This window comes from Gavia stellata, chromosome Z (assembly GCF_030936135.1).
Source record: "Gavia stellata isolate bGavSte3 chromosome Z, bGavSte3.hap2, whole genome shotgun sequence".
Classification (NCBI taxonomy): Eukaryota; Metazoa; Chordata; class Aves; order Gaviiformes; family Gaviidae; genus Gavia; species Gavia stellata.
This window is the reverse complement of record NC_082637.1, coordinates 30,702,575-30,718,616: the sequence shown is the minus strand read 5'-3', so window position 1 is coordinate 30,718,616 and position 16,042 is coordinate 30,702,575. Positions and strand designations below refer to the sequence as shown.

The window sequence follows — 16,042 nt, the reverse complement described above, 5'->3', positions numbered from 1 at the left end:
CACCAAAAAAAAAAAAAAATCAAGCTAAGAGTTTTTCATCTGTGGACAAAAGCAAACACACCATGAGGTTCAATGAAAGTAGGAACAGCTCCAAGAAATAAGCTCCAAACTTCTCAGACTTCTTGTCTTTCAGCACTGGGACCAGATCTCATAAGCACACCCAGATACAGTTAACACCCCCACCTAATTCTCTCAAGATGATCAATACAGATTAAAAATGTGCTTAAGCATGAATAGTTGAGAATTCTGACAGCAAGCAGGACAGGGTAGAGACGCAATCACTGCAATCACTTCCACAGTCTCAGTGAACAAAACTTACATTTTCATCTTGATCCTCATCACTATCATCATCACTCACGACAGGCTTGGCTTTTGCTCGGCTTTGTCTCTTCTTGCCTTTTCCTTTCTCACGACTTTTTTCATCCTTCTTATTTAGCTTGATTTTGACTTTCACTGATTTTGCTGCAAAAAGTTTAACAGCATATATGAATATAACTTCCACTTACCAACTTTTAAATGCTGTCTCTCTTCACAGAAATTCACCCCTGGTAGCAGCCTGAAAATATATTCCCCTCTGTTCTTTATCTGGACTGTGGAACAATGAAGCAGGGGTATTTGCTTTTATTTCTCTACTTCTTGATAGTTTTAACAATAATTTGAATTAAACTATAAAGAATAACTTTAAGTTGACCATATGCATCTTCTTCTCATTCTCAGAATGCATGGTGACTACAGGTAGTATGGCCCTGTGAGAAGATACACATCTAAAAAAATTTTCTTCTTTGCACATAGAAATGTTTATCTTTTGTACAAACAGACAATTTTTTTATTGTAAACTACAGAAATGCTATGTGGAGGTGACTGGCACATTTTGAGTTGACACCTTTCTGAAGAACATGTTAAATTCTTGATTCCAGAATATCCACTCATTTCCAAATGAACTGCAGAAGTTCCATGCTTTGCACACCCACGTGACATACTTGGAAGAGTAGCTCAGGGCCAAGTACTACCGTTTTTGTAACCAGACAGATGGTGTAGTTGGAGAGTATGGGTAGATGTACTAGGTGGCAGAAAAAAGAATGAAGGGATCCCTCCTTTTCCACTGTATCATGTTTCCAAGTCTGCAGAGACTGATTTAGTGTCACCTCCTGCTTCTGAAACAATCGGAGCTTCACTTAGTCCTTGTCGCCCTGAAGAATATTTGCAACATCTTCTGGTTCTTAACAAGGTGATGAATTTTATATGTCACACCACGCCTGAAGGTTGACCACCCATGGATAAAGACTGTCTCTAGCCTTTCCAGGCACTTCTATTTACAAATAACATGAACAGGATCAGAAGGGTTTATAAACACTCATGGCCAGTCAGATCTGCTTCTACAAAGCACATATGTGATTTGTTTCTGGCTTAAAAAACTCTAAGAGGTATAGCCAGAACATACACCCAAAAGACTTCAGCTGAATTTTAACACCCAAAGCAGCAAACATAGTAAGAAGTTACTTTCACCAACAGAAAATAGAACCTTATAGTCAGTCTCCATGTAGAAACTCGAAACCCCCCCCTTCCATCCCCAGATGTACTTTCTTTTCAGTATTTAGCAGGGGACTCACATTCTGATTCTGATTCTTCTTCTTCATCATCTTCTTCGTCATCATTGCTTTCATCCTCACTTTCTTCTTCTTTGGCAATCTTCTGTCGTGCACTTTTGAACACAGACTGAAGAACAATGGAATCCTCATAGATCTACAGTATGAATACAAACCTATTTCAGAACTGTAAAGTCAAGCAATATCAAAAATTGACAGCATAGACCTTAATTTCCACTGCAAGCCTACAGAGTATGGCCTTTTCAAATATTGAGTAACAATGCTTGTTGAATGAATTTTACAAGAAATGCCAACATTAATTTTTTGTGCTCTAAATGAAGACATTTGTCACTAGTGAGCCACAAAAATACAACTCTTAAAACGTATTACATCTAAAAAGTCCAGTTAGACTGTTTCTCTTATTATTTTCATTACCACACAAACTATTGTGTATTTTCATTAGATCCTAACAGCCTTGAAAAACTGCCAAAGCAACAGACTTAAGCACTAACCACCTTAATTAAAAACGGGTTATAGTCTAGCAATACAGTTGATAATGACAAATGGCTAACCCTCATGTTAAGCATCCTTAGGTTTTTTTGAAATCCAAAGTGGCTACAAGGAAAATAATTTATCCCAAGCAGCTCATTCCTTCCTTCCTCTCAGACCTAAAAAGGCTGAAAAAAAAAAAAAATCAGTGCTTGCTCTAAATTTAGCACCTGTTCTCAAACATTCTGTAGCTTTCTAAGTATCTTGGGTACATCAGATCTTCTCTTTAACCTCAAGCATGACAGGACTCTCAAGAGTGAGAGGGCTACATTTGGCTTATAACACATTTCTCAGATTAACACAATAAAAATCTTGTTGTCTTACTGAGTATCTGGGCCTTCATAATCACCTTAACAGATGAGCTTGTACATTCTGTTTTGTAAAATATCAGAAGCCAAGCACTGGACAATTCAGCACTAGACAATTAAGAATAGTTAACAGAAGGGTACAGAATCATAGATTGTATTTGGTTTTATCACCATCATCACTTGAACTACCTTGGCTGTCATACTACTACTATGGCTAAATTACAGACTTTCTTGTATAAGGGGACACTGGGTATTTGTGAGAAAGATAATGGAAGAATTTTTGGCTACCATTATAAAATCTGTATGTTAAAACAGATAAAACTGCTCTAATACTTCGCAGGTTCAACAAAATGAACTCAAAAAATCTTTGTTCAGAATACTTTACACGAAATACACAATCTTTCTTTTTCCCCTTGACTGCCAAGTCCTTTTTAGAAAAAATGCCTATCACTGCAGATTGTTCCCCATTCTGTAAGTACCGCTGTGCTGTTTGTAATGAGATGTCTGACTGCTCTTGACCATGGTAAAATTTCTTGACATATATATAATGATCATGAATGTTTTGAAAAGGCTTTTCTCCTATTGCCTTACAATATTAGTGGGCTGTGAGACCCCACAGCTTCCTTCCTCAAAGTCAAAAGATTATTGACTTTCTCTTATACCTACTTCTTTTCAAGTCAGCTATCAATAGAAGCCCCTGAGTTCCTCCTGAGGACCATTTATTTTTCTTATGCATAGGCCTAGCATATTCCATTGTTCTTAGGTCCTTTCTCAGACCAAATACTTTTCTAAGACAAAAAGAATTAAGGTCAAGTACAACATTATATTTTTTTAATGCTGATCACTACACATCTAAGTATCACTGTGACCCAGACTTTTAAACAGAATTTCCTACGGAAATAAAGTTTTTTTAAAAATTATTTTAACATTCTTAATGTGGAATTGTTTGCAATATTCAGTACCTATTTTGATCCAGAAAAAACCTGGGGCTGCTTCAGGAAAAGTTGTGCAAATAAACATTTTCTTATTTTGACAAAAATCCCATTCCAATAGGTTTCAAAAAAAACCAAGCAGCAATGACAGTGGAACTTCCTTTGAAAAGGGAGAAGCAATGACAACAGAACTTCATGACAAATGACAACATTCATGATAAATCTTCTGTTTCAATAGACACATACTATTTTTAATGCCTTACATGTCTGTGTTTCACCTGAGCATTACAACATGAAAAACTTTTCAAATCACTGAGGTTGCACTGAGGACAAAAGCATCAAAACACAAGTCTGTCTCTCCCTGAAAACACCTCATATGGTTCCAGCTCAGATGGAACTATTTTGTTCCAAGAAAAAGCAGCATGCATCATCTAACAGAACAGACGTAGAATTTCACTTGAAGTCACTGTGTACTTAAAGTGCCTGAATTAGTCTTTTGGTTTTGGGTGCACACATAAATAATCTACTTTACTGAAGTGAACTGGTACGTCAGAACAAAGGTGGACCTGAACTACTACAGAGAACATGAGGTAGCCTTGAAAACTGGAGGACTGCTGCAGAAGTGTCTTGCAATTCACTGGAACTCAAAATGAATGGTATGAGAACTTACCAGAAAGAAACCTAAAAAAAAATCTTAGATACAAGTTATTTGAGCTTCATGCTGTAAAAAGTAATACTAGCTCTGGTAAGTAATGTTGGTACATCGGAATGGAAACTGCAACACTGGTTGGGTTATTTCCAAACAGAGCAGCAATATCTACTGAACATTTCTACCCACTCAGCATGATTTCTGTCAATTCTACCACCTCTGCCTAACAAGAGACCAATTTCCCATTAGCAACTTAAGTCATTCTGATGAGAATAATTTCATTATTTTTCCCATTTAGCTACAGATTTTTCTTTGCCTCTTTTTACCTCCTCTACCAACTTTTACGATTTTCTGAAGTCTCAGTGATACTTTTTGGCATTAGCTTTCCTTCCCTTTTTTTACTAGGTATTTACTAGGTATTTATTTTTGTACTAGGTATTTATAGCTGTTTTACTGCTATGTGACTAACAAGTAATCTGGCAATTTACATTTAGACGTGTAGCAAAATTTTGTCCCACGCTTCCTATCATCATTAATTTTCTTATTAAAATATTTTTTAGCTGATTCTTTTATAGGTTGTTTCCATATAACTGAAGACTGTAAAAATACCGCACGTACATATTACAGAAAACATTTTCTGTCTCCAGATAGCAAAAATTATCACAAAACAATCAGCTGTATTCAACAATCCTTCATAATTAATTGCATGGTCATTTTAATTTTTATTTCTCAAATTTTAAGATAAGCTCCCCAGTATAGCTTAGGATCATCAGTAATGTTTAGGAATCTGAAGGATGCATTAGTACTGGCAGCATGAGCCTTCAGCTTACTTCTACTTAGGTTTCTTCTAACATGATTTTTTTCGTCTTGCACACTACAGAAGTTGTCTTCATATTCTGTTTCAATTTAATCCAATTTAATTCTCTGTTTCAACTGTGTTTGCATCGCGCTATTTGGACCTCATCTATAAAAATAATGATCCAAGACTATGTTTCACTGTATTGTGAGACAACTTTCTTATCTGTCATCCAGATTTTGTAGTCTCTCCTTTTGTGTCAGTGTCCTGTTCTGAATTCACAGCACTGAGCGCATTCATGCGTGTGAAACATCTGTTTGAGATGAGAGATTTTGCCTTCTAAACCTCTGAGATTCATCTGGGATGTATTATTATTCTTTCTCAAAATGGACACTGATCTTTCAACATTAAAAAAAAATAACAAAAAATTTACCAGAGGGTTTAGAGAGTATAAATCTTCATACACAAAGCTTTACTGCCAGACAAACCTTGAATTTGTATCTTCCACTAGCAGAACTTAGCCTGGAGAATAGGAGGCTGAGGGGAGACCTTATCGCTCTCTACAACTACCTGAAGGGGGGTTGCAGAGAGGTAGGTGTTGGCCTCTTCTCCCAAGTGACTAGTGACAGGACTAGAGGAAATGGCCTCAAGTTGCGCCAGGGGAGGTTCAGGCTAGATATTAGGAAAAAGTTCTTTACTGAGAGAGTAGTGAAACATTGGAATAGGCTGCCCAGGGAGGTGGTAGAGTCACCCTCCCTGGAGGTATTCAAGGAGCGTGTGGATGTGGCATTGTGGCATGTAGCTTGATGGACATGGTGCTCTGTGGTGTTGGGTGGGTTGTTTTTTGGTGTGTTGTGGCTTGTTGTTGTGTGGTGGTTGGCTTTTTTTTTTCTTTTTTTTTTTTTTTTTTTTCCAGGTTGGACTTGATGATCTTACAGGTCTTTTCCAACCGTAGTGATTCTGTGATTCTGTGATTCTGTGAACTTAAGGGTTCACTATGAGGTATTTCCTCAACATCCCACCCTAAGCTGTACTGTTACATCTGCTCCTTCTATCATCCCCTGTGGTAAACCCAAGCTGATGTATTGCTCTACACACACAGCCTTTTGCCATAGATTCAAATAGTCTTACAGCAGCTCTAAACTACACACAGATCAGAAAAAACTAATCTCAGGATTAGAGTCAAAACCAATTTCTCTGCATGCACACACTGCAGCTGTGTCCAGTGAATTCTGGATGATTCTATGAATCTGGGCATTTTTCTCTATTCAAAGTAAGAATTAAAACAGAGGGTTTATATACATAATATAATAATTCACAAGCACTGAAAACATTAGGTAGGGGAAACCTGTGCGTTTAACACAAAGTGGTTCATTCAGACCTGCGATCCCTCCAAATTGAATGTCTGAGCATTGTGACACAGCAACATGACATCTTTCTCCAAGTCTCCAAGACTCCGATACTTATGGTTGCGAATTCTTTCCTGTTGCATTTGTTGAGGAAATGAAGAGAAGTATGGATGGGTAGTGGTGCACAAAGAAAAACAGCAGACAGGACACTGAATTAATAGTTGATTTCAACACATTAAAAGCTTTCTCTATAAAAATTTTACCTAAGCATCAAGACAAGTATCTGTTTAAAACAAAGAAGTCTTAAAAAGTATTGTTAATACATTACTCAAAAATATACACCAGGGTAATACAGTAAAAATTAAGCAATTGCTGTGTGAACTGGATGGGACAAAAGCAACAGAAATGGAGCTCTTTTGGTAAAAGGAGTTCCAGTTTCTTTCTTTTAGCACAGAAACAAAATAAGCTATGACATGAATGAAAGTTACGGAGTTATGATATCACCTAACATGCAACAAGCTGCCAAACTGTGTTTAGATCTGACCTGGCTGTTCCAAGATGTGATGCTAAGTTTAGGGATGACTGCATTCCCCTAGAATGATTAAATCTTCAAAAACACTGTGTTTTTACTAAAGATGTGCTTACAGATTCACAATTAGGTCTTTGCAAAAAAGACACTGAGATGTCATCTCTGAAAGCATCATTCATGTCACACTGCTACATTTTGATTTGAGTTTGAAATTACAGTGATATACTGCAATATACACGAAACAAAATTCCTAACAAGGGGTGTAACAATATTTAAAATCTAAGCCACAAATACAGCTACATGCAATATTGATGATGTTGTAATTTTAATGATGACTTCATGCCCACCCTTCTGCATAACAAAAAGAAATGGAGGAATCTCCACTTCCAAAAAAGGTTCTTACCTTTATCTTTTTGAAGTCCACCGGTTTCCTAATCAATTCATAGTACTCTGGCAATTCCTTCCTAGATGGGAGCTGAATGAAGACTTCACTTAGCTGCCGTCCTGAACTGTTGAGAAAAACAAACCCATAGTGCAAAGAATTACTACAACTTTCTCACAAAAACCACACACACACACAATCTCATCGTATGAAAAAAGTAAAAATGAAAAAATAAAATTACAATTTTTTCTTTCAAAGAATTATAAATTGAACACTCCTCTGATTTTTTAATTTGGTACAGATAATTAATTTACAATTTAAAATATATCCTTTGTGCTGTTGTCCTAACATATCACCATCATTATAGGATCATCCATGTATGAGGCTTGATGGAAGCAGGATCAGGATTTGAATCTGAATTCTGTAGTGGTTTGCCAAGTACAGTCTTATCCTTTTCTCAGTTTTGTTTTATAATTTTTAGCAAGTGTCCCTCCTGTCACTGAAAGTTTATCTTCTTCTTGATCATTTTATAGTTGTTTTGTACCTCCTTGTCATAGCAAACCATTTGTTCATACTGATTTCCATCATACCAGATGCTGATTGCTATCAGACTAACTAGATGTTACAACAAAGAAAACCCCGAAACTTCCATTAATGACTGATAGGTTTATGGGAAAATCATTGTAACTGTACTGAAAATCACTACTGCCATTTGTACTCCTTCAGTCATCTGAAATACAGTGATGGGTTATCTAAAAACTTTTCATGTTCTAGGAACACTGCCCACCACTTACAGGTGTTCAGAATTTCTAAGATTTCCAGATTCACCATTGTTCACCCTTTATTAATAGCTATTTTAACACTTCCAAATTGAGGGTTTTTTTTAACCTTCTTATTTGTGGCTTCCCAAATAATACATGGCTATAAGTCACCTGGAGAGGAAATGTGTTGATGGCACTTAAGGGCTTAGTCTTTTTTTTTCCTGTGTGCGTGTCATTTTTCTCACAGACAAAGTAGCAGAAAAAAGCTCTGCTGAGAGGAACTGTAATTCAGTGCACACAGCATTCACAAGCATTTCCCAGCTCACATTCACATGCTTCCTTCTCTCACAGCTACTCCAAAAAGGCCCTGTTTTCTCATTTGCATCTTCAGATGGTAACTCAGGGATACCAAACCTTCACAGGAGTTGGGCAAGAAGGCTGCGAAGTCCTGGCCTCCACCTGAGCTTCTCTCTTGCAGTCACCCTCCACAGTGGTGTGGGATCTTATCAGACACATCAAACTACTACTGAATCCAAGGTTAACTGAGGCAATTCTGCCACGGAGGATAAGGAAGATAAAAAGCACAGAACAGCTCTGCCCTTTATGAAAGTCATGAATGCCTACTATATGTTAGGCATTTCTTAATGCCTGAAATAGCATCAGAATTTGAGGAGATACTGTTTTTTGTTATGGACCTGATAGACCAATTAACAAGTAGGAATAAATAGAATTTCCTCGTTTACCAAGTAGCTATTGCTCACCTAATCCAAGATTTCTTAGTGTTCTCGGTTTAGTCCTGGGAAACTGCTGCTCTTTATATACCTTGCATCAGAGGACAATAATGTAAACCTTCTAATTGCAGCTTGCTAATCAGTGTTGTTCAACTAATATCCTGGGTGCCAACTGGCAGCTGGGGTATTTTTCTATCCAATGCAAACCTAGAAACCAAAAGCCTCTGCCTCATCCTGACAACTTTTGTCTGACTTGCAGCAGCAGAAGACGTTCCCCTTGCCTGCTAAGCAGCTGCCTCCTAGATTACAGCATAATTACAGCACAGGCATGAACGCGCTTCTGGGTGCTGCTGCTGCACCATGAGACAAGACGGCATACTGTGCATTTCTGTCAGGGAAGGTGAGAGTGAAGTCTAGCTACTCCATACAGCTGTTGGGGTAGATACCCCAACAGACTACCTGCACCTCACACTCCAGGCAGTTACCAGCAATTTCACCCAACAGATCTGATTTATTTGGGAAGCACCCTGTTACTAAAATAGAGGAAATCATAAAATGACCAGATAATTGTCATCCCAAGTCTTATTACTTCTCTCCTGCCTGCAAATAATTGTGATACTCAGGCCACTGTACCTCCCATCTCCTTTGGTACTGATTAACACCAAAGAGACAAATTCATTACTTTAATACTTCCCCTGTCAATGTGGGAGGTGTTTATACTACGGATTTAAAGGCACCAATCTTGTTAATGATCTGTGTGAGTGACTGTGTCATGCCACATGAAAGAACTTGTCTTCATCTCAGACTGCCCTCTCAAAGAGAAACTGGAAGCAATACAAGGAAAAACAATGCATTAACTACACACTACACAACTGACTAAGTTAACGTGTTTCTGCTTCTTTGCTAATTGAGGACCGTATAATTTTTTTTGTTAATAAAGAGAAGTGTTGCGCACTTACAGCTGCAACTGAGAACAATGAAGTTTGTTCTGAACCTACAGAACACTAAGAAGTCTGAGAAATCAGATCTCTGGTGCCCAAATGGTATCTTAAAATTTAAGTTTCTACTCCTCATTTGTAAAATGAGAATAAAATGTTGTGAAAAAAGTTCTGTATCTGCAAAACATCCAGACTCTTTATAAGCATTATAGAGAAGCCCAGAGGGAATTCAGCCATTCATTAAATGATCGGTGGCACCTTGTATATGCAAGGCACTGGTCCTGTGGAAAAGCAAAGCAAAGCAAAGCAGTAGACTGTCACGCATTACACAGCATAATGTAACATACCTTCCTGAGGGAATCACATTAGGTTTCCACCCTTTTTCTGCTATGTCCTATTTTTCTTTGTGCTTGACTTCACAAACTTGATAAAGTTATTTTAATAAATCTATGCAATATACTGACATTTGATATAGATGTAAGCTAACCCTTTAAAAAGTGTGAAAAGTTGCTTGTGCAGTATGAATCTGGATGTGCTATGCAGAAGGACTGAGTTATCATTGCTGTGTTTTGAACTTCAGCAGCTTTAACAGAAATATCTATTTGAGAAAAATTACTAAACCACTGATGCTGGTGTTACTTCAACTATGCTTCAGTGTCTGACAACAAATAAAATGATTTACATATAAAAGAAATAGCTACTAATAATGTAATTTTGATCAAATTTTAAAACATCTTTAGCATATTTGTCCTGTTAAAAAAGCTCCTGATGATTATAGAGCTTTTTATCTCATGGCTACATAATTTTTTTCTCTTTTTACGTACACCCCCCCCCATATTGTATTTTACATTAAAAATATAACAGCAGTAAATTATTAAACAGCTATATCCTATTTTCAAGATACAAATCTAGCCAACTGTGATTTTTTCACACATTCTATTAAATGAAGAATGCCATAGAAAACCTTCAAGCTTTTGCTTGATAGAATTAATTACTGAGAATCATTTAAGGCCGTGAAAGAAAAAGCATTAAGGACATGAAATATGCAACAGACAGAAGACTAGTTCCTGATTTTGTCTACTCAGATCAATAACAGCTTATTCTCTTCTATCACTTTTATAGAACCTGATCTTACAAAGAAATGCTATCTCCTGCTCCCTTTGCATATGTGTATCTATGCTGTAAATTTATGTAATCTTTTCTTACATAATCTCAAATGGATGTGTTGTGGATACAACAGGAGAAAATTAGTAATTATTAATGCAACTCTGATTTTAACCCCTGTCCCCACTTTTGTGATTAGAAAATAACAAACACAACTACCACATAAAAATCTTGCGCAGTAAAAATCACTTATGGTTGCCTAGCAACGAGCAGAATACGTGCTGAAGGGAAGAAGGACCAGAATAAATTAAAAGACCCGACTGCAAAAGAACTGTGAGTGACAGTTCACCGCTACTGCATCAGCTCAACATGCTAGTCCTATGCATGCTCACATAAAAAAATACTTGTATGCTGTGCAAGTTAAAAATCATTAAGAAATACTGCTCATTTTTAAAATACTTTTGCTTAGAAAAATATTTGTGCTCAATGTTTCTGATTTTCTCTTATTTTTGTCAAACTGCTTACCAGGTGCATGCAAGCATGTATTTCCACCCATTTAGTCAGTATTATCTTCAGTGGAATTAAATGCAGGAACAATTAGGCCTCATTTGTACAAGGCTCCTTTTGTATTTGTTTTCCCTGGCAGTATGTGGCAAGAAGCAAGCCACCACTGACCTGTCAAAAGCATTACTACTATCAACACCCTTTCTCCTTTGGAATCAAAAGGAGAGTCAACTACGAAGCTGAAACTGCAAGACATTCTCATATTTCTGGCAAATTTCACACTTTTAACAGATACTGAAATTCAATTTGGAGTGGGTAGAATGAAGAGTCCTGCACACTTGCCCTAGTCAGAGCACTCACAAACAGAACCACGGCCTGCAAATTACAACTCCTAATCAAACACAACTCACACGGATGCTCTTTAAAGAAAAGTGTGTGTGGAGGAGGAGGAGGATTAAAAGAGCTTACATAGCAAGGTGGTTCCTTTGTTTTTAACAACTTCCAACAGTAACCCAGCTATGCAGAGAGATGATTCTTTTTTGTTAAATGTATTTAATGGTTCTTCCTTTTTGGAACTGACTGCAGTAATACATGGTGGACTTGTCCCCATCATTGAAATGGAAGTGGGTAAAAATGCTTAAATATGTAATTCCTGGTTTTGACATATGGTCATGTATTCCATAACTTTGGCTTGGCTATAAATGAGAACTATTTGCTTTGCATGTTTGAACACTCAAGAGTACCAGTTGGCAAAAATAGTTACTAGTTAGATTAGTAATGGCTAATTACATTACTCACCATTTTACAACAGTTAAAAACTGGCAACTTGAGAAAACAGCTGGAAATAGTCTGAATAAAATCCATTTCACATACAGAGAAAAATACTCTCCCTGAGCTATGTCCTGTCAAAATTAGAATACTATGGGCACAAATTTAAACATTTTCACTTTAATGAGGCAGTGATCAAAATGCTAAACACCACAGACAGAGGAAGTCTCTTGTCAAGCAAGAAACATGGACAGGGCACAACACCACCACCCTCCAATTTTCTTATCAGCTTTACTAAAATGCGGTCAACACCCCCCTGCTATGGGGAGGAGGCTTTGTGAAGTTAACTGGTACACCATGCAAGTCCTTAATTTAAGTATCACAAACAGAGCAGAGAGCAGGTAGATCACAAATGAAAATCACTGTATGTAATACAGCTATCAGCAGTCCTGGGACTCTTGAAGTCAGCTGTTGCTATCTAAACAAAGCTAATGCAAACTAACAGTAGCATCAAACTGGCACCTAGCCAGGAAACATGAAACTCTGATGCAAGGCAGAACAGGACAGTGGATTTATAGGGAAGCTGAAGGATTACAAGGTATGAAGTATCATTCTTTTCCTCCACTTAATTTTAACAATCAGGAAAGGGAAGCTACACTTACAGCTTGTCTTCCTCTGAAATAAAAAATAAAGGAAAACCTTGAGAAGAGGAGAATGATAGTTTGAGGGACTCATCCTGCATGTGCATGATGCAAAATCAGCAGCTGGGGCTCAAATTTGGCATACAAATTCCTTATTCTGAGAAGAACACCTATCTCCAGTAAAATTGTCCCTGCTTTCAAAAGGCTAAAGCATTTAAAATAGACATATAAACTGATTCTGCTTCCTGAAAACATAACATACGTATTACACATATGATTCTATGATCATCCATTTCTATGGGCATTCCTAATTTTAGAGGGAAGGAAAGACAGGTTAAAAGACAGGAATTGAAAAGAAGTGTGACAATAATGCTGGACTGATGCATTTCAACTTGCTGTCTTCTAAACAGATGTTTTACACTGCAAGATTAGAACAAGGTACAAGGCTGCAAAGGCAACTAAATCTTAGTTTAAGAAATAATTGCAACAGAATTAAAGATTAAAATGTGTTATTGCAAATGCAGTCTGCAAAGATGATGCATATACTTTACACTGGAGAATCAGGATCAACTGTGCAACTGTAAAGGTGTTTCCAGGTCCTTGAATCTAGGGCTTTGGTATTGTAAAAAATCATATAAAAGTTTTTCAATCAAGGAACAAAGACCAAATCTATCTAGGTATTTCTACCCCATTATTCCATATGGAAAGGATCCAGAACTCTTAGTTAACAACTTGAACGTATTCATGAATGTTTACACTCATATAACCTTGTGATCACCATCCTGTATTTTACATATTTCTACACTCTCCCTGTGTTTATGCTTCCCTTCTTTCCCAGGTGCATTTATTGAGAGCAATCATCTTCCCCTCTCAGACTGTGCTGTGTTTGGATAAACAAACCAACCTGTTTCCTCTTGAAAGACTCTCCCATGCTACCTATCACTGAAATAAATATTTACACTTGTCTCAGTGTCGACTAATCTTTCTTGAAAGGAAAAGTAATCAAGTACTATATACAGCAACTCAGAAGCATTAATGGTGTAACATATAATGGCGTACACATATAATGAGTATTTCCTTATCCACACTGACCATAGTGTCAGGGCCAGACTCCTGTTTTCTTATGGCTGGATGATACTGACGGCTCATATTTAGCTTTGATCAGTAATTTCTTTGCCCAAGTCATTCTTTTTCTGTCAGTTCCACATGATGAGCTTCCAACTCAAAGAAGAGTTTCCTATTTTTATTCTGTAAGTACCTTATAATACACTCAAGATACTGTATTTCACACCAGTTCTTTTACTCCAGACTTAACTGTTTTCAGTCCTCCATGAATACCATCCCAATATTGATATTTTAAAACTTTATATTTTGGCTAGGACACTCCATATTTTTTAATATATATCATTAATATATTACGATCTATGCCAACACCAATTCTTTAAGAACTTTAGTGGTATCTTCTTTCCAGTTTAATAGTTCCTTTTTTAATAGTGCCTTCAGTTACATCTTTTTCCTTATTTTCACTCAGATTAGAGAGCTTACTCATTAGATCTCTCTTTCTTTCATACCAGCTTATAATTTTCCTGTGGTACCCTAACAAATGCTTTACTAAAATCACAGAATCATAGAATGGTTTGGGTCAGAAGGGACCTTTGAAGATAATCTAGTTCAACTTCCCTGCCATGGGTGGGCAGGGACATCTTCCGCTAGATCAGGTGACTAGAAGTCAGAGGATTCTGACCATCTTTTCTCTCTTACTTTTGCTTCATTACAGATTTATTCTCCATTCTAAGCCATTATAGATGAAACCTAGATTAACTCAGCTTCACCTACAATGGCAAAGCAGTGCAGAAGAGAGAAAAAGGCTCTGCATCTGTAGTAATGCTCTGTATCTATACTACTGCTCTGTATCTACAGTTAGCAAAATGTTTTATGGTTTGATACTTAAAGATGAGTAATAAGAGCACAGATGCAGTTTAAAAAGGTAGCAGAGAATTCCACACAAGCATTTTTACTTCTTAACAATTTGGAGCACTTACCCCACGGTTCTTCAAAATGAGGTATGACTATTTGTTTCAAGATTAACAAAGATAAATACAAAGATATGATAAAGAAATGCCTATCAACATGAAGAAAAGCTTAAAGCACATCACCCAATACTGGAATCTAAAGCAGAGCAGCCTGCAAGAAGCAAGTATTGTCAAGTTGACAAACACCTCAACAGCTCTCACACCAAAGGAGTCCAAACAGTCTGAGTTGAACATTTTCACAGTGCCTCACATCTCTGTCCTTCTCCTTTTTTACTCTTTCCTTTATTACATGGGAGACACCCCAGGTACCATAATTCCAGGAAACTAATGCAGTTATGTTGCAAGTCAAGTCAAATCTCAGCATAAAGACTTAAGTTTTCTCTCCTTCAGGGTGTTCCTAGTTCTCTAGAAAGATTCAAAGAAACTCAGCTTGTAGCTGTAAATTGCTCTGTAAGAACTATTAAACTTATCATTAATGGAGTGCTTCATTAAAATCAGTATCATATTGGGATGTGGGATGGGAACAAAAGGAAATATGAGAGTTGCTATACAGTACTTCATAAAAGAGGAAAATCTAATGAAAAAGCTTGAATTTGCACTGAGACCACGACAGAGATAAACAGTAATTTGACCTCAGTGCTAACTTCCACTGTCTTGCATGTAGTTCTTTAACTGGGGTTTGCAAGTAGCTGGATATCTACCTCTGAATTTCCTTTTCAAAGAATCATATGCTGCATTTCTCTACACTGAACATTTACCTGAAATGTTGCTAATTTGTCTGTCCAATCTTATTTTGACCTTTATATAATAATTGTGTAGCTCAAACTTCAGTTTACTAGAGCTTATTGGTTATACTATTGTAGCCTGTGGCTTTCCTAGACATAGGCAACCCAGCCTATTTTGTTTTTGCTTTTTAAATAAGGAAGGAAAGGCTTGTACTTGTCCCCAAATGCCTACAACAGAAGTCAAATACAAGACAGTTAGGAAAGTATTTGGAGACTCTTTCCCTGCATCAACATTATACAAAATCGCCACAAAAGCAGCCAACTGGTACTCCAGATTTTTGTGGGCACCATAGAAAAATGGTTTTTCAAAAAGAAAGATTTTAACAAGAACAGAGAAGTGGTACCGTTATTTACAAGGAGCTCTTCTTAAAAGCAAGGGGAAACATGAGATAAAGCACACAGAGATTTATTAGTTTAGAAACACATTATCTTGATTTTTTTGCCTGCTGGGTTATTAATGGCAACAGAACTTACTGAAGTTTGTAGAATTGGTTTTGGCAAAGTAACTCAGGCCAAAGTCAGTAAGATTTTGGATGGGTATCACCTGACCACCTTTTGGAACACAATCAGTTCTCCACGGTCTGTATCAGCCCTCTGGACTTTCATAAAGTAGAGATGAAACACCTATTAGCACTGAAACTTTAAGCTAAAGACAAAGATGATTTCAAGCTTTCAAATACTAAATACATGAAACCCC

General features: G+C 37.0%; 1 protein-coding gene across 2 annotated transcripts in view; it reads right to left on the bottom strand.

The window, feature by feature from the left end:
* Positions 1-16,042, bottom strand: part of SMARCA2 (SWI/SNF related, matrix associated, actin dependent regulator of chromatin, subfamily a, member 2) — a 121,195-nt gene that overhangs the window by 1,249 nt on the left and 103,904 nt on the right. For both annotated transcript variants that reach the window (XM_059834444.1, XM_009815512.2), the window contains 4 exons: positions 7,102-7,207; positions 6,202-6,303; positions 1,611-1,743; positions 320-462 (listed from right to left, as the gene is read on the bottom strand). In XM_059834444.1, coding sequence (XP_059690427.1) covers positions 320-462; positions 1,611-1,743; positions 6,202-6,303; positions 7,102-7,207 — 484 coding nt within the window. The remainder of the gene's footprint in view (positions 1-319; positions 463-1,610; positions 1,744-6,201; positions 6,304-7,101; positions 7,208-16,042) is intronic.